The sequence below is a fragment of the Micromys minutus genome (genome assembly GCF_963924665.1).
Source record: "Micromys minutus genome assembly, chromosome: 4".
In the NCBI taxonomy this organism is placed as follows: Eukaryota; Metazoa; Chordata; class Mammalia; order Rodentia; family Muridae; genus Micromys; species Micromys minutus.
The window spans coordinates 31,685,448-31,704,735 of record NC_137973.1 but is presented as its reverse complement, the minus strand read 5'-3'; the positions used below and the strand labels follow the sequence as shown (position 1 = coordinate 31,704,735).

General features: G+C 42.4%; 2 protein-coding genes across 4 annotated transcripts in view; one reads left to right on the top strand and one right to left on the bottom strand.

Annotated features, from left to right (window-relative positions):
- Window positions 1-203: 203 nt before the first annotated feature.
- On the top strand, window positions 204-10,895 carry CD160 (CD160 molecule; the record flags this gene model as incomplete). Its single annotated transcript, XM_080915996.1, has 5 exons — window positions 204-223; window positions 1,500-1,627; window positions 3,018-3,344; window positions 6,791-6,922; window positions 10,831-10,895. The coding sequence occupies 5 exons, from the start codon at window positions 204-206 to the stop codon at window positions 10,893-10,895; spliced, it is 672 nt and encodes a 223-aa protein (XP_080772122.1).
- Window positions 10,896-11,525: 630 nt separating this feature from the next.
- RNF115 (ring finger protein 115) overlaps window positions 11,526-19,288 on the bottom strand; it is a 55,756-nt gene continuing 47,993 nt past the window's right edge. For all 3 annotated transcript variants that reach the window (XM_080915721.1, XM_080915722.1, XM_080915723.1), the window contains one exon: window positions 11,526-18,334. In XM_080915721.1, the coding sequence (XP_080771847.1) occupies window positions 18,203-18,334 (132 nt within the window). In that variant the 3' untranslated portion in view covers window positions 11,526-18,202. The remainder of the gene's footprint in view (window positions 18,335-19,288) is intronic.

Below are 19,288 nucleotides of genomic sequence, written 5' to 3'. Positions count from 1 at the left end.
GTTAAGCTCTGCTGAACCCTGCACATCAGCCACTCTATGTACACTGTGCCCCAAATCCTGGCTGGATCCTCAGCACCTCAAAAAAAAACAAAAACCTTACTTCAATCATAAAGTAACCTTCACAAACTACAGCATTTTTACATTACAGCCTTCTTAATTTTTAAGTTTAGCCTAAAACAGAAACAAGCCAGTTTGGAGGACCCATGCCCGTAATCACAGCTGGGTAAGCTGAGGCAAAAAAGGGTTTTCTGAGTCAGAGTTTCTCTGTGTAGCCCTGGGTGTGTCTCAGAACTCACTCTGTAGACCAGGCCAGCCTCTGCCTCCAGGGAATAAGTGTGTGCTACCACTGGTAATTTATATATTCTATTCTGTAAGCTTGTCCTGTTTTTCACAGCTTGCTAAGATCTGTAAAATCTTTGGACCTGGGAGTTTTCTTGGAAGACTGTTATTTTCTTTTCCTCTGCCCTATTTTTCTATTTCTTTTTCCCCCATTCTCCTTTCCTCTGTTCTTTTTCCTCTTGTCCCTCCAGTCACTCATTTCTGTCCCCGTTTCATTAAAATCTCTCGGTGCCACTGCTATGCAGGCATTCCCTCACTGACTGAAATGTCATGTCAGGCACACGCCTGAGTAATATATGGATCAAATTTATCAAATCAGTTTCCTGTTGCTTTTCTTTTGTTAGAGTGTTTTTTAAAATGTAGACGTAATTTTGCTTAACCAAGATTAGAATATAAAAAATATAAATATAAATAGTGATTAAAATATTAGGAGAAAATAATCTCAACTTGGGGGAAACCTCATAAAACAATATTGGAAGCCAAACAACTTTTTTTTTAATTAAAACTTTATTGTAAAGAATTTGCAAATAAGAAAAAAATCATACATTAAAATTTGCTGAACCCAAAGTGTATGCATCTCAGTAAACTTCTATTCAGAAGGACAGCCATTCGGAAGCTGTGGGACTTCTTCATGTCAGATTTTAAACTTTCACTATCCAATATGGTTTTTAGTTCTTAGGAATCACCAAAATATCCACGATAGAGTTAAAACTAGAACAGAATTAGCTTCATATCCTCTTTCATGATACAAGTGCCCTTCACCTGAATTCAGTCCTTCCTCACCCCTAATATTTACCCTTTCTTGTTCTGCTTTCTACATATACTTTGCTACATGTATTTACATATATGTATTCAAATGTATAGATACATAATTCATATATGTATGTATATACACATAAACACAAGCACATATACACACATATATGTATAACAGGGGCTGTTTGGCAAGTGAAAAGTAGGCAAAGTCTCAGCCCAGCCCCCCTTCTTCTCCCCACTTCTGCTTTGCCTGATCTTTTTCTGTCACTCCCAAACCAGCTGTGCCCTGAAGTCCTCTTCATCTCCATCACACTTTGAGCAACCCCAGCAAGTACCTAAAATAGGGAGCTGGTGTTAGAGGCCTGGAAGCCTTCATCTCATGAGACTCTCCCTATGCCTTTCAGGAGTGGGCAGCCACAGACCAACAGAGTCAACATTTACGTAAAATCCAACATGCAAATCCTGATGGAGCCTGGCCAGAGCTGCTGTGTCCTGGTTATCCTGCTGGCAGCTGTGAACTTCCAACATGGTGGTGAGGATAGGTGCCAGGGCAGAGACAGCCAATGGGAGAACCCCGGGCTCAGGGGAAGGAGGTATCTGTGAAGATACCCTGATTCTTTCAAACATGTGAAGGAGCTCCTAAGCGCCCTAAATTATAGTAACTGCATAATTTGATAGTCACTTTAATCTTGTGGTTATAGATAGAAAGACTTATAAGTGTCACAGTTCTGAGGGGGGAGATAACCTGGCAGTCAGGAGCCAAGAAATACCACAAAGTCACACCACACAACAAACCTCACACCAGAGTCACTGGAAGAGACACTAAACAGGAGGAAGGCTTTCTGTCGGGTTTCTTGGGGGTGCCCTGGAATTGGTGGGATTCTATGGCCTGATCTTGGGGCAAGTTCAGGGATTGGTGGGATTGTGTGTAGGGCGGGGCCTGGCCATTCACCTGTCTTGAAGGGCTGGAAATGACAATTGCAGCCATCAGAGAAGTCTGGGGCAGGACCTAAGCACTGGAGCTCTGAGTTCTTCCAGATTTAAATAAGTTCAGTGTATCAGGGAAGCCGCACTTCTCTGCCTGCCTTAGCCTGATCCTCTACCATGCCAGGGAAGCCGCAGCCTGTGAGAGCAGAGATTTATACCTACCTATGCCTTCAGCTCACGGGGCCTGTAAACTTAAAAAAAGAAAGAAAAAGAAGGGAGGGGAGGGGAGGGAAGGGTAAAGAGAAGAGAAGAGAAGAGAAGAGAAGAGAAGAGAAGAGAAGAGAAGAGAAGAGAAGGAAGGCCTGAAATCTCAGTGTTCACCGTAGAACAAAGTGCAGTGTTTTTGTTAATTATACTTTGGGCTGTACACTGGGAGCAGAGCTGTGATGGTTTGAATGAAATGTCCTAGTAAGTCTTGGGCATCTGAATATTTGTTCCCCAGTAATGGCTGTTGGGGAGGATTAGGCCTACGACTCTGCTGGAAATGTGTCACTGGGCACACACTTGAGGTATCAGGGTCCTCTCTCCGTTCTCACTGTGTTCTGCCTCCTGCTCACATTTGAGATGTGAGTTCTCGGCTCTTCCTGACACCATGCTTCTGCTGACATCACAGACTCCATCACGGACTCCAACCCTCCCAGAAAAATTAAACACCTTTTTTTTTTTCTTTCTAAGTTGCCTTGGTCATGGTGTTTTGCCACAGCCATTGAAAAGTAACTAAGATGGAGTTCATGTTTTATCTGCCATGCTGTAGAAGTTTTACCTATATATACCTGATCTCTTAACTCTCACCTCCCAGGAGAAGGTCACAGAAGCAATTAGAAGTTGTGTTTCCTATCTGCCAGTGTCAGACTGTATTTCTAGTGACAAGAGCCAGGTAGGCAGGTCTTGAGGAACCCTGGCTTCCCACAGGTAACGTCTGCATTCTGTTCCAGGATGTATTCATGTCACCAGCTCAGCATCCCGGAAAGGAGGGCGACTGGACTTCACCTGTACGCTGTGGCACAAGAAAGATGAAGCGGAGGGGCTAATACTCTTCTGGTGCAAAGACAAATCTTGGAACTGTTCCCCTGAGACCAGCTTAGAACAGCTAAGGGTTAAAAGGGATCCTGGGACAGATGACATCACTGAAAAGTCATCTCAGTTGGTGTTTACAATAGAACAAGCCACACCATCCGACAGTGGGACCTACCAGTGCTGTGCCAGAAGCCAGAAGCCAGAAATCTACATGCATGACCATTTTATCTCTGTTCTAGTCACAGGTGAGTCCCTCATGTCCCTAATGCCCTCAGAGGAGCAGGGAGCAGGGCAGACAGTGGGAGTTCAAGTAGCTATTTGAGCTCCTAGATAGCAGTTCCCTTAAGAATCCTCCCTGTTACCCAGTCCTCTGCTGACACTCCATTGGCAAACAGAGCTTATCTTACACAACACATAAAAGTATATATGCAAAGGTAATTACATCTTTACTACTCCAAATCTTTCTAGAACACCTTTCATTCTCATTGAAAGATCGATTCATTAGGAGGTGGAGAGATTTGCTTAATGACATTCATTGACTGGGCTAGTAAAAATACAGGTCTACAACCTAGGCCTTTTGATGCCTACTTTGGAGTTTCCCCAGAGATGAAGCTGTATTTCCTCAAATAAGATGGGTGGTTGCTCTAAGAAGCATTCAGCTCTAAGAAACAGGAATCCACTCAAACTACTGGATTAAAACAAACAAACAAACAAATAAATAAATAAAGCAAAAGTGTGGGTTGTCCCCATGAGTTCAGTTTTCTAGAATCAGAAGTGAGAAAGTTGATAGAACCCTGGACTGTCATTCAGGCTTCTTGTTCCGACTGTGTCCTCCATAGTGGGCATGCCTCCCCTGCTCAATTACCACCTCAACAGAACAGTACAGAGTGCTTCATCACCACAAAAGTACATGTGACAACCCTAGACAGTAGCGGTAAACATTAAATGCTGTAAATCAGTTCTAGGCCATGCTGCCCCCGGCTACTCTCTGTCTCTGGCTCACCTCATCAGCAGTAGCCTCATCAGCAGCCGTCCGTCTAGTTCCCATGGTGGGTCACTGCCACACTAGTCCCATATAGAGACTGCCTATCTCTCAGCTCTCTTGATGTAGACTCCGCTCACATTCCCAGCAACCTAAACCAAAACTCTAGAGGCTTGTAATTTATCTATCAGATTTATATCAGTAAATTTTACCCCACAAAACATCTACACAATAAACTCAGAGCCAATCGATATTGATATAAACTGCCCACCTAGATGGGACAATCTGTTCTGTAATTATCCATCCCTTATAAGATATTCATAGAGACCTGTGGCTATTTAAAGCTAAATGTGGGTGGATCATCCTTCTCCTCCTCCATTTTCTCTTCTTCCTCCCTTTCCTTTCTCTCCCACCTCTCAAAAACTCTGCCCCCCCATCTTTCTCACTGCCCGATCACAGGCCTTGCCTTATCTTGTGCCTGCTCTCACCTGCGTATAGACATCAATCCACACAAGCTTTATAAAGGGCCCATCTGAGAGCAAACCTTCAAAAAAATCTGTGGAAAAAAATAATTTCTACCTAGAATTCTATACCCAGCCAAACTACCAATATGTGAGAAGACAGATACTGTCAGATATACAACAGCTTTAAAAAAAAGTTTGCTGTCTGTATGAACTTTTCTCAGTGCCACAGATTGAACCCAGGACCTAGAGCACGCTAAGCCAGTACTTTACCACTAAACCATATGCCAGCCTAATATGAAACTTTTAAAGAGGTCATCAACCCAGCATGGTGGTACACACCTATTATCTCAGCATTCAGGAAACCAAGACTGGGCTATACAGCTAGATCATGTCAGTAAACAAATAAATAGTATTTCTGCTCTCTACCTACAGTAAATAAAAATAGGAGAGGAAGAGCCTTTTAGTAAACATTTCCATTCCTTCTGTGGTTACTAATCATTCAAATGCTCCATTTACCTCCAGTTTGACCTATGTTTTCTTCCTTCTGTGCCTGCTTGCTTGTTGCTACCTGCCTATGTGACCAGTCGCTCCGAAGTTTAACTATTCTCTCTTCCACTGAAATCCCCTCTTGTGGGTTCTGTGAGTGTTCTCTGACTTGTTTAATTGCTCTCCTGTTTTGCCTTTACTTCCTCCTTCCATCTATCAAACCTGTCCTCACCAATTCTGCCTTCTATCCTCTCAATCTTGCTTCTACCCTGGTTTAAACCTGCACTTTGCAAGTGACCCACAAATCACCTTCTCTAGTTCTACTTCAAGTGTTTTAACCAAGCATCCCACTAACGCTGAGCCAATTCTGGGAAGCTCCATCATCTCCTCAAACTTGTCTTCCTGAGACTTATATCTGTCCATAAGCCTCCATCAAAACCCTGGCTCCTCATTTTCTTTACCCAAGTAAATTACTACATGTTTTTTCCTACATTTATTCTTTTCTTTCCAAATATGTTCTCCAAGTCTCTTGAATCACAATTGAAATATTTCTCTAGACTTTAACAAGTAAAATCCTTGAGACTTCTCATTCAACTTTCTACAGGACTTACTGTTCAATAAATGGGCCACCAACTCTAAGTACTGTCCCAGTCCTTTCTAGATTGCCAGCAGACATATCTAGAAGGTCAGTTTGTGTAAGCTGTGCTGGCATTCAAAGAATCAATGGCTCCTCAGTGTCTACAATACCTAATCAGGTTAGCCTAGTACAAAAGTAGGCCAGTGGTTCTTAATCCATGAACCACATATCAGATATTAATATTATAATCCATAATGGTAGCAAAATTATAATTCATAATGGTAGCAACAAAATAATTTTATGTTGGGGGTCCCCACATATTAAAGTGTCCTGGCGTTAGGAAGGTTGAGGACCACTGCTCTAGGCAATGGTGTTGTATTTATGCAGCTATTCTGCTCTAGTTAAACTGCAAGAGTAGCCATTCCCCTGCCCCCTCTTCATGCATCCTGAGCACAGTGCCTAGTGCTGCACGCCAGAATGAGGTGCAACAGTCCTTGCTCCTTAAAACCTAGTGTTTATAGGCTCCTAATATACCTACATGAGCAGACTTTTCCTTAGTAAGGAATGTCTATATCCTCTCAGGCTACTTAAACATTCATCATGTATGACCATCAACTGTGGAAATGAAGTTCCTTCTGGAAAGTAGGAGCAGATAGGCAACAGGTGGCATTAAAAACATGGACCACCATGTACTGGGTACTCAGCATGTGCCAGGGACTGTGCTTGTATTAATCCCTACCGACTTTCAGGAGTATTATTGTTGCCCTGTGACAACTCATACTCAAAACTCACACAGAGAGGCAACGACAGAAGCCCCAGCTCTATTCCAGCACCTGAGATTTTAACTTACGCTAAATGACTTGATCTATTCCAGAAGACTGTTTATAATGAATGAAATCTAGCAAAAATCAAAATCCAGGGTAATCTGTTTTACCTTTCTGTCAAAACTCTAGAGCTCCTGGAGACCTACTTGCATCTCTTGTCTCTGGTGAATGCTAGGTTCTGTGTTAATTTACTACATTTAAATATAAATATCATAGTTCATAGATATCAAAAATATTTATTCAGGAAGTGAACTAAGCTGCCAGGCCTTCTTTGAGATTACATAGGAAATGCTGCAAAGGAAGATTTGACTTCTGGTTCCCTCTTTTGATCCATGATTCTCTTTTTAACCTGGAACAGGGAACCACACAGAAATAAGACAGAAAAAAAGGTCACACCCCGACTTCAGACATATCAACAGCTCTCTCAGTTCAGGCGTCTCGGAAGTAAAGGCTTGGGGGATGCTGGTCACCAGCCTGGTGGCCCTTCAAGGTATGTCCAGAAGAGATTGTGGCTCTCCAAGCTGAGTCCGTAGCTTTGCCAACTTAATTATTTCCTGGGAGGGAAAAGTACAGAAAGGTAGCTCTTAGGGAGGGAAAAATGTTCCCGAAGCATGCTAGCCAGTATGTGGGGGACACTGGTTTTAGGGTGTTGAAGAACTCATAATTCTGTAGCTATGTGGAGACAGGTGGACCGAACTTTCCACTGGGGAGGAGGTCAGACCTTTCAGGAGAGGCTGTGGGAGACAGTAACCACATCCACCTCCACTCACTGAACACTCGAGGTGCGGTAATGGACATGCAGCTATCACAGGAAGACAAAGCAGGAGATGGGGCTTGAACACAGCTCCTCCCCAAAGCTGATGCCCTTATTGAGTATTAAAAGACTGGGACATTTAATAATTTGTCACTGGGCTTTTGAATAACAAGAAACTGATGCAAGCTTTTCTCAAACGCATATCTACTAGTCTGAATGATACCATAATGTAAGCTCTATAAATGCAAAGATCTCTCTGGTAAACTGTATGGTGGGTCGGTGAATCTAACCTCAGACAACACCTCCGAGTAAATGGAGAATTAAGTGTGGCCCTCCCAAGACCTAGTACAGATCTTTCTGATTCTACACAGTGCCCTGTAACATGGAAAGCACTTCTGTCCCCATTACAACCTTCTGCATTTTCACACTGCCTCCTCATATAACCAGAAACAGGACCAGAGATGACGTCATAAGCAAGTGCATCTCCCAGATGGACAGAGCCTGTACCTGCCACCCACAGCAAGGACATGCTAAAGCTGGGCCAGCTTCCACACAGGGACTCTGGGGATCAAGTGGTCTGACCCTTTATTCACAGTTCACTGAATACAAGTTTCCCTAGCAGGTTAAGCTATATTCTTGTTAATGTCATTTCTTTAAGCATAGCATCAACTTAAAGGGGAAACTTAGTCCAGCCTGGCACTATAACCATTACCTTTGATTCCAAAGCCATCCTAAAACAACAAAGTATCTGCTTATGGTTCCCTTTGCTAGCCAAGAACAAAACTTTAGGGGCCAGAGAGATGGCTCAGTGGGTTAAGAGCACTGGCTGCTCTTCCAGAGGTCCTGAGTTCAAATCCCAGCCACCACATGATGGCTCACAACCATCTGTAATGGGATCTGATGCTCTCTTCTGGTGTGTCTGAAGACAGTGACAGTGTGCTTATATACATAAAATAAATCTTAAAAAAATAAGAACAAAACTTTAAATTCAATTCTTTGTTTTCTCCTGTACTCAGAAGCTTTAAACATACAGAACCAAGAACAAACAAACAAACAAAATCCCAAAGCTGAATCCCACTACCTATGCCATAAAGCTGCGTGTGAGAGAAACTGAGCCATGGCCTCCCCATGCAACCTAGACTGGCCTCCACGCACTGGGATTGCAGACGTCAACAACCATGTTGTCCTTTTCTTCATCTCTCTGGAACTCAGGTTTAGTAGAATGACGGGGCAGGCAGTGTTCCGCAGTAAAAGGATCTTAGCAATATCATGGAAACCAAGTTTTAATAATCCTTCCTTTCGTGTGAGGAAAAAGATGGGGTTTCCTGGATCCCTGTGCCTCCCTCTGCACCTCCCACACAGCATTTATATTATGTCCATCCATTTTCCCCATTCCCTTTCCAGTCATGAAATCCTACCAAACCCACAACTCAGGGCAGCTGAGACTTCTCTCATCAGGTGTTCTGTTTCAGCTAGTCTGAGTTGTGAGGCAATAGTACAACCTTTTGTTTTCTCTCCACAGCTCTATAAACCTTGTGACAAAAAGAACAAAACTTCAGAGGAAGGTGCAGAAAGGTAAATCTGATGACGCGCACGGAAAAGACTGGTCCACAAGACGATGTCAAGTGCTCCAGGCACCTGGAGGACCAGAGAGATGGTCAAGCAAGTAAAGGTGCTTGCCTGACACACTTCGTCAAACCCATGTACCCACATGCACCCACACAGTGGAGGGACAGAACTGACTCCCGAAAGCCATTCTCTGATCTCCACTGGGAGTGCCACGCCTCCACCCCAGTCAACAAAAACATCCCAGGAATCTGGTGGAACAGTTGGACTCCTGGGTCTCCTCCCCCGCTGCCAGAGCACGGTTGGCTTCTCCCATCTCAGTGCCAATAAAGAAAACATTTTGCAAATGTCGCTGACGTATAGTCCTTAAATACCAGGTAGGTTTTAGACCACAGAATAATGCTTCCTCTCCGCACAATAAAATAAGTGAGTTTTAATTTTATGTGTGTGCGAGAGGCGTTTGTGAGGGCAGTGCACACACATGGAGGTCAGACGACAGCTCTTGGGAGTCCATTCTCTCCTCTACCGTGGGGTCTGGAGATCAAAGTTAGGCAGCCAGGCTTGTGCACATGCTAAGCTGTCTCACCAAGCAAGGCTTTTAAAAAAATAAAAACATAGGAGCTGAAGAGATGGTTTAGAGGGACCATGCAATCATAATACTGGAGTAGCAAGCCAAGAGTTCCCATAAGCCAGGGACAGAATTGCTGGGGCTTACTAGCTTCCAGTGTAGTGGAGAAAAATGTGAGACCCTACCCCAGAGGAGTAGGTAGAGAACAGTGGAGGACACACAATGCCCTCTTCAGGCCTTCATGTATGCATGCATGTGTGCGTGCACACACACACACACACACACACACACACACACACACACACAAAATCTTTAAAAATGAAAACGCCCATTCCTAAAAAGAACTGTTTATTTAACACTGTAAAGAAAAATATAAAACAAACAAACATGGGGAAGAGAGAGCAAGAGAATCAGGTGCAGGAACTGGCTTGCACGGAAAACAAAAAATGAAGACATATTTGGTGTTCAATGCCTCGTCCACTCTGCCCATTCCCTGCTAGAAGAGGAAACTCAGGCAGGCCAGGAACAGCACTAACTACAACCCTCTAGTATCAATAGAGGACTGATAGTCTCTTTAGTCACTGAGGGCTTTTTTTGCCGGCGGGGGGGTGGGGGGGAATGTTAAGGCAGGGTTTCTCTCTATAGCCCTGGCTGTCCTGGAACTCCCTCTGTTGACCAGGCTGTCCTCAAACAGAGTGATCCACCTGCCTCTGCCTCCTGAGTGCTAGGACTGACGATGTGAACCACCACTGCTGGGCTGGTCACTGGTCTTTCTAAAAGATGCTCAAAGCCTTTATTCGCATGCTTTTCATATTCCTGAACTCACATACCTTTTTTGATTTTGGAGAGATAACCTCTTGCCACAAACAGAACAAGGAACAGACTATTTCCAACAGCGGGGAGAACTTGAATAAAGACAGGAACAGAACAGTTAGTGGAACCCAGTGGGAAGCCATCAAAATAGACACCTCACCTGTCATCTTTTTGGCACAGACCTACCAAAGGTGGGAACTAAGATATATGGAGACCTAAGGATGACATGTAGCAGTAATATCTTCAGTAGGGTGGTCTTGAACCTCAAACTGAAGGCTTTTGACTTGGTGTCCTATAGAGATAAAAAGAGTAGGCTTGAAGTATAAAACCTAGATCCAAATTCTGGAGCTGCAATGTAATAGCTGCATGTCTTTAGGCAAGTGAAATGTACTTTTATCTGTTGAGTGTTTTGCCTGCACATGTATGCCTCTCATGAATGCCTGGTGCCCACAGAAAAGGGTGTCAGATCCCCTGGAACTGCAGTTACCAATGTGTAAAGGAGACGTCACCCAGTGTTTTTCTGAGAATCAAGTAAGACCCTGTATTTGGAACCCAGAGACATCTGAGTTTTGACTCCAAAGTCTTCAAAACTTTCTCCACTATACTACATTCTTTATAATCTTTTCCGCCTGTTTATGGTTTTAACTAAATGTTAAGCTCACATAAACAGAGATGTCATTTGCCTTTTACTCTTCAGAGAACCTTCTGGAGCTACTCAGTCACCTTAACACCATATCCAAATACAGAGAAGGTTCCATATAGCAGACTGTATTAACTGAAGTGCACACACAAATCTACACAAGAACACGTGATCTCTGCTCATTTACCAAGACATTCACAAGCACTGAGTTAAGCAGCCATAAAGCAAAGGTCTAAAATAATCTGTTTCTTCTGCCTATTTCAAGATTCAGCTAAGCAGAAATGGGAAATACTGTCTTGAGCTTAAAATGTGTTGACACAATCAACTTCAGTTTTAAAATAAGCCCATGAACCTCCATGTCTGAAGCCCCAAATCTGTTTGAATAATTAATTCACAACTTGTGAGGCCACTGAGCTATTACATAGAACCTACAAGCCCATTTCCTTCTGTCCAAATAAATATCTTACATATGTTATATATGTTACATATATATATTCGTACCCAGTTACATATGTGTATGTCATGTGCAGATGTGTGTGTGTAGATGGATGTAACTGATAAAGACAAACTGATTTAAACACATATAGAAATTATAGCAGCTTTTTGCTACTCATTCACCAAAAGTTGCTAGACTTACAGACCTGAGGATCTTAGTGGGGGAAAAAGCTACAACAAAGACTTCATTTCTGTAGACCATCTGTCAGCAAAACAAAATTTTTATGTGTAAAAAAAAAAAACCCCAAACAATACAAATCTCAAATTTTAATGTCTATTTTCCTTTCGTCTCGGACAGGTAAGAAAGAGACCCCCGCCCCAACATTTCCTTTCTCAGGTGAAAGCTACACATGCCCCTAGTCATGCCCATTGTTCTGACTTTCGTTACAAACCTGTGGAGCAACCACAAGGTGCCCAGATAGGGACATTAGTACCAGCCAGAATTCCCCCCACAAGAATGATCCTATCCCGTTAAATCTTTCCCCAATTCCCTATGTAAGGACTTAGGACATTCAAATGTAATGTCATCTGAATTTCAAATCTCCATTAATCTCACAAACTGCAATGTATTAGTCAGGATTTTCTAGAGAAACAGAACTGACCCTCTATACATATTCATATATATATTAATAAGTATCTAGTCATATAAATAATATATAATTCATATATTAATGAATTACACATATCATTTATTACAGTGGCTCACATGCTATGGTTCAGCTAATTCAACAGAAAGTCCAAGAATCCAGTAGTTGTTCAGTCGTGAGGCTGATGTCTCAGCTGGTCTTCAGTACACAGCAGATCCTGAAGGGGGCTCCAATGCCAGTGAAATGAGAGACTTTCCAGCGAGAGCAAGGGCAAGCAGACCAAGTGCCAGCCTCCTTCCAGGTCTTATATAGTCTGCCACCAGAAGGTAGAGCCCAGATTAACCTGGAAGGCATAACCCAGGTGTACCCAGTGTGGGTTTTAGTTCATTCCAGCTTTCGTCAAGTGGGCAACCAAGAATAAACATCACACATCACAAGTACTTTTACCTCCCCGTTTCTCTACCACAGAGGGGAAACCCCTTAACATTCACGTATCCTCTTAACACCACTTCAATTGTGGCCCATAAGTTTGGGTATGTTGTGTATTCATTTTTACTGAATTCTCGAAAGGCTTTATTTTCTTTATTTCTGTCTTGACATTTTCCATCCAGTTGAGAGGTGAAAGTTCAGTCTCCATGAGTTTCTAAGTTTTCTGTTTTGTTTTTTCTTTTGTTGATAATCTAGCTTTAATCCATAGTGGTCTGATCGATGTTTGTATCTGTTTAGACTTACTTCACATCTGAGAATGTGGTGAATTTTGGAGTAAGTTCCATGAGGTACAGAGTAGAAGGTATATTCTTTTGCCTTTGGGTGAAATGTTCTGTAGATATTTGTTAGGTTCTTTTGGTTTAGAATGTCTGTTATCTCTAATATTTCTCTGTTCAGTTTTTGTCTGGATAACCTGTCTTAGTTGGGGTTTTACAGCTCTGGAGGGACGACATAATCAATGTAACTCTTATAAAGGCAAAGATTTAATTGGGGATGGCTTATGGTTTCAGAGGTTCAATCCATTATCTTGGTGGGAAGTGTGGCAGCATGCAAGCAGACTTGGAACCAGAGGAGCCAAGAGTTTTAAAGCTTGATATAAAGACGGCCAGAAGAAGACTCATTTCTGCAGGCAGCCAGGAGTAGGGTCTCTCTCCCACACTGGGCAGAGTCTGAGCCCAGGCGCCCTCCAAAGCCCACCTACACAATGACACACTCCCTGCAACAAAGCCATACCTATTCCAACAAGGCCATACCTCATAATCATAGTACTTCCCATGGGCCAACACATTCAAACCCCCACACTGTCCGTTGGTGAGTCAGGTGTTGAAGTTTCCCACTGTCAAGTGTGTGAGTGCCAATAAGTGATTTAAGCTGTGGTGTCATTTCCTTTACAAACTTTGGGTCCCTTGTGTTTGGAACATAGATGGTAAGAATTGAAATGTCATCTGGGTGGATTGTTTTTTCCTCTGATGAGTATGTAGGATCCTTCTCTCTTTTGATTAGTTCTATTTTGAATTCTATTTTGTTAGATATTAAACTGGCTATACCAGCTTGCTTCTTAGGTCCATTTTCTTGGAATTTTTTTCCAACCTTTTACCCTGAGGTAATGCCTTTTTTGATGTTGAGGTGTATTTCTTGGATGAAGCAGAAGGATGGAATTTTCAAATTCATTCTGTTGTTCTGTCTTTTTATTGAGAAACTGAGACAACTGATATTGAGAGATATCAAAAACTAGTGATTGTTGACTCCTGGTTTTTTGTTGGTGGTGTTGGTGGTTCTTTGAGTGTGTGTGTACATTTTTCCTTAAAAATATAGAATGCTTCTCAAATTTGTGTGTCATGCTTACATAAGTGCCAGACCATATGAGGCCTTAATCCCTATGCCATCTTTCCAGCTCAGATATTACTTTTTCTGATAGATTAAGCCATATTGAAAGGAAAGGGTTGTTGTTGGAATTTCCAACCCTAATAAGCCCATATAAAGGACATACAATCCAAATATTTTAATTATAAGCTATGTACCTAGATTGAGCAGATCTAGTACTATACTAATTTATTCCCCAGCTATAAGACCCCTTGCTACTTGCGGTTTCTTCTGGACAGCCATGCAGTGTTGGTCTGTCTTGGCTTCTCTTCTTCTTCCCTGTCTACATGCCTTCCTGCCTCACGCCTCCAGTCCCGATTCCCCTCCACTGTTCAATCACAGGCTCTGGCCTTTTACTGACCAGTTAAATGGGGGGAGGCTCACATAGCATCACCTGAGTATGTGAAGGAGGCAACCCTTCTTGAGAAATCAGTATCAACATAATACAAACATCATCAGGCCAACCCACTACGAAGGGTCAGAGTTACACATAGCAATAGAGGCATCCTGGAGTCTTCAGGTTTCTCAAACATTTTAAAGAATTGGAAATAGAAAGTCCGAAAAATTAATTGTAAATGCCATGTCATTCCTTTTCCTTCCTTGTAGCAACTCAGCCCTCATACTTTAAAGATGTGGAGGATAAGGCTATGTGTCAATTTCTCCCCAATTCCATCTGCCAAATGTTTTCTTGAATGAGTGCTTTGAATGAGAACACCCCCATAGGCTCATAAATGTGAATGCTTGGTCCTCAGTTGGTGAAACTTTCAGTAAGGGTTAGGAAGTATGGCCTTGTTGAAGGAGTGTGTCACTGACAATGGGCTTAGAAGTTTCAAAAGCCCAGCTATTCCCAGCAAGCTCTCTGCCTCTTATTGTGAACAAAGATAGAAGGTCTCAGCTGCTGCTCCAGTATCTGCTTCTTGCTGCCATGACCCCCCACCATGATGGACTCTAACTCTCTGGAACCATGAGCTCCAAATTAAATGCTTTCTTTTATATGTTGCCTTGGTCATGGTAGTTTATCAAAACAATAGAAAAGAACTAAAACACTAATCAATATGATAATGGATTTGACTATGCTGTCTGAAAAATATGAAGGGCAATTAGTCCCTGGGAAGGCAGGCAGCAAGGCTCCAGCCCAGTTTCCCTGCTTTCAAGTCTCCCGTGCGTGTCAGAGCAGCAGATGAGAATGGCTATAACCACACAAATACAGAAGCATTTATTTCTTCCACACACTGCAAGCAAAACTGGAGTAGGAAAATCTTCTGAGCTCTGCCTAGAATTCAATGGGTAGGGCGTTAATATTAACATAAAGGTCTCATGATGCTTCATTCTGAAGCGTTTTACAACCAAGAAGCATCTGAGAAGAGAATCTCAAGGAGAGATTGCCTAGATTAAGTTGGCCTGGGGACATTCCGGTAAGGAATGTTCTTTTAATTGGTTGACTGGGGTGGGAAGAGCCATCCTGAACAGGAATGGCACAGGTCATGAACTGGGCACTAACTCAGGAAGGAAGCCTGGTGGAGTGAACTGGGCAGGTAGGCATACATGCTTGCATCCTCGGCTCAACTAAGCATGTGACTGGGTGCTTCAAGCTCCTGCCCTGACTTCCCCACAACCATGACTGCAACCTGGAATTTACAAGGCAAATAAACCTTTCCTCTGCTAAGTTGTTTTTTTGCAATCACAGCAACAGCCATGAAACTAAGATACGACTAGCCTTCTGACATGGGCACCTTATCTAAACTGTTCCAAATGGAAGGGTAAAGCATTATGAAAATAAGCTTTTAACCCCAGCTCACATTCCAGTGTTAGACCAAAGAATATAAAATGTTGCATCCATTCTCTCCTACAATGGACACTGTCTCTTACTCCCTGGTTAAACTGTGCCAAGGTAAAGAGAAGTTAAGCACATACTGTATGCCATTCCACTGTAGTCTCTGAGCCAACCTAGACACTTATTTACCAGCAATTAAGTTTTCTCACATGGCATGAAAATCACATCTGGGATCATTGTGTTCCTTGCTTGTGATGAATAGGTTGCAGGAGGCTCAGATACTCAAACATTATTCACAGGGTTTATGTGAAGGTGTTTTTTAATGAAATTAACATTTTCAGTTGGCTGAAAAGCAGCATATTACTCTGACGCCCAAACAAATGAGGGCATGAATAGAACAAAAAGGCTCTTCTCCCTCAAGTCAGGGGATGCTTTACTTCCTTTTACCTAAATGTCTAAGTTGGGACACCTGTCTTTTCTGCCTGTTGGGTTGGAACTAAGCCATCAGCTCCCCTTAGGACTTGACCTACACTCAGTGCTCTCCTAGATTCACACTGGCTCACTGGAGACACTGGGATTGCTTAGCGTCACACTGTACATCAGAGAGGGACCCCTGCCTACTACTTTGTTTCCAGATTGTATAAAATTGATTTCTAGTTCTAACTCTTCAATTTTAATTGAAAACACAATCGTTTGTCTTGGCATCTCTGGACACAGTGGGACTTTTCTGAGCTATTAAAATCTTTTCTGAGATAACTGATAATATTTTACTCAAAAACTACAACTTTAATACAGCTTAATCCAGGTGAGTGATCAAATAATCATAACAAAATCCTTATTTACCTGCATTCTCCTCCCAATCCAAAGACATTGTGTATTTTCAGGCTACATCTTATAGACTAATCACAATAAACAGGTCACACCCTCCGAATAAACACCCCCTATGAAGGCAGAGCATGAAAGGACATAAGCAAACATTTTCCATTGTCTTTAAGCTACTTACATTGCATGTGTGTGTGCATGCACATCCTGGGAGTAACGAGGACTGAACTTAGGTCCTTGCACACACTGAGTAAGTGCTCTTCATTAGGCAATGTCCCCAGCCTCTTTTTTATTGTAAAGGAGTCTCACCAAGTGGTCTAGGCTGGCCTTGAACTCACCATGAGGCCCTGGCAAACCTTTAAATTGTGATCATCCTGCATCAGCCTCCCAAACGCGGGGATTACAGGAGCCATGCCACCAGGGCTGGTTTCTGAACCATACCTCTGACCACAACCTTTAGGGGCAGGATGTTAGTTCAGCAGGACACTCCCCTTTCTTTCTTTTCCTTCCCCTACTTCTTCATCCTCTAACAAAGTACAAAAACATCTTTAACCCCTCACACCCTCAAATCAGACTGTGAGACATCAAAAACTAGGGAAGGACTCCTCACCAAGAAAGAGACAGAGCAAATTATAATCATCCTGTTCTGATTATTCTGAACAATGAAATGCTAATGTCACCTCCAGGCCCTTTCTGATGCACCAGCAGCTGATCTCTATGTCCACCGTGTCCTTTGAGACGATGAAGCTCAATGACGTGCTCCATGACCTCCGTTTATTCCATTTTAAACACATACAGAGCGTGTGTGAGCAATGTCAGAACTGCAGACGAGGTCCACCTTTCCCAAGCTAAGTTGTTTTGGGTATGATTACATTGATCAGATTGATTCCAAGTATAGCCAGAACAGAACAGGAAAAGTTTTAGACATGAAAAAAATGGGCTTTACAAACAAGACAAAATACAATTTTAATTCCTAAATAACAATGAATTACCAAAACTGTGAACTGGTATAGAAGCAGTAATAAAATAATCCTATCTTTTATGAAGGGATTTACTATATTTTTGAAGGAAATTATTTCATGAAGAAAATTATTATAAGGTTACTAGTATGAAAGACAATAAACAGTGAGTTGAAGGTCACTAAAAATCATGTCAGTAGTAAAAATCTCCCACATCCATCTTTCCACTCTATACGCTGCTCAGTTTAATGTCACAGAGGAACCAGAATCAGATTCCTACCAACCCAAAACTAAGTAAAACTTGCCATGGTGGTTTTTAGGGAAACTCCTTCCTGAACTAACATAAGAAAACCCGAGTGTACAGTGACAGCCGTTTGTCCTTCCCACTGTCGTTCTCTTCACTTGCTCTCTGATGATCAAGACAAACCTCACTAGTCTCAGACTCCTGAATCAGTCTGACCTTGCTAATGGGGCCAAGAGTAGGCACTTGTACTCTTGTACAATTAAGAAAAAGGGCTTTATATAACAGGACCTTAGGGCTCTGGCTTGTCTGTATTTGCTGTGAAATCCACTGATGGTAGGAGGGATTGGAGGAGGAGGTAGAGACAGCCATTATAAGACAACATGACAACAGAACCCCACCTAGACTTTAAGGAATCCATTCTACTCAGGTAGGAGCAAACTGACATGAGTAAGTTTCACACTTAATAAAACTATCACTCAGTTCAGGAACAAGAGGCATTTGGTTGTCGATACAATTCCATCTGTAAGTCCTAACTTTAAATTTAGAGAAGAAATACACTCATTGCATTAATATTATTGGTTGGGGTTTCTTACATGATTCCTAAATCCATCTACTATTTTGTTTAGCTTTGATACAATTTACAGCTATAATAACAGGACTAACACAGGCAGCCCTGGTTCAGGTGTGGTCTTTAGTTTCAGAAAGTCCATCGGTCATGTAGCTGGCTGTCACTGCTAAATCTGTTGCTTGCAGAGGCCTCAGAGCTCTGGGTTTGCCGAGTAGAGTCCTCACCATTTAAGCTCTTCCTACAAACTGGGCATGTGTCATGCTGAAACAAAATGATATCAATCCATGTAAACAGCATGACCTGAGAAGCCAGAATATCAAACACTTAAACCCCAAAATCAAGATGGCTTAGTCAGTAAAATGTTTACAAACAAATGCAGAACCCATATAAAATGCCAGTGATAGATGTTTGTAATCCTGTGGCTAAGGAGGCAGACACCCAGATCCTGGGGTTTGTAGCCAGCCAGGCTAGTCTGATCTGTTTAGTTCCAGGTCAACCAACCAGAGACACTGTCTCAAGAATCAAAGTCAAAGTAAACAGTTCTTAAGGAAAACATCTAAGGTTGACCTCTGCCTCCCCATGCACACATACGCCTGTGTACCCACATGCCACCTCACCCCCAATTATGATTTAAGGAACCTGCCTATGAGCTGACAACTAGAAAGGTACTATACCAGGATATTTCACAGATAGAATTTTAAGTAGAGTGGACAGAATCTTAAGCCAAGAAGTTAATATAAATATAATATGTGTTAGCTTCATAACAGCAAACTAACTGCTAACAGTGACTTCAATTATGACAGAAAGTAACTATCAACCTTTTCTTCATGTAGTCTCAGTGAGACTAAGAAAACTTCTTCTTTAAATAGAGAGGGAGTGGAGAGATGCTCAGCAGTTAAAAGCATGCTCCACTCTTGCAGAAGACTGAGTTCCATTCCCAGCACCCATAAGTTACCAAGGCATGGAACCAAAGTCTCAAGGATCCAGTGCCCTCTTCTGGCCTCCAAGGGCACCTGTACTCATGTGTACATACCCGTTCCAACCACTCACAGACACATGATTAAAAATAAAAATGAAGCCGTTAAAGGACAGAGAGAAGGTGTTCTAGGCTCTGTCAGCGATTCCATACCAATTCTGTTACAACTTCCCAACTGTGCCCACTTAGCACAGGAAGAGCCACAATTTGCTAACTGTGCTTCAGAATCACTTCATGTA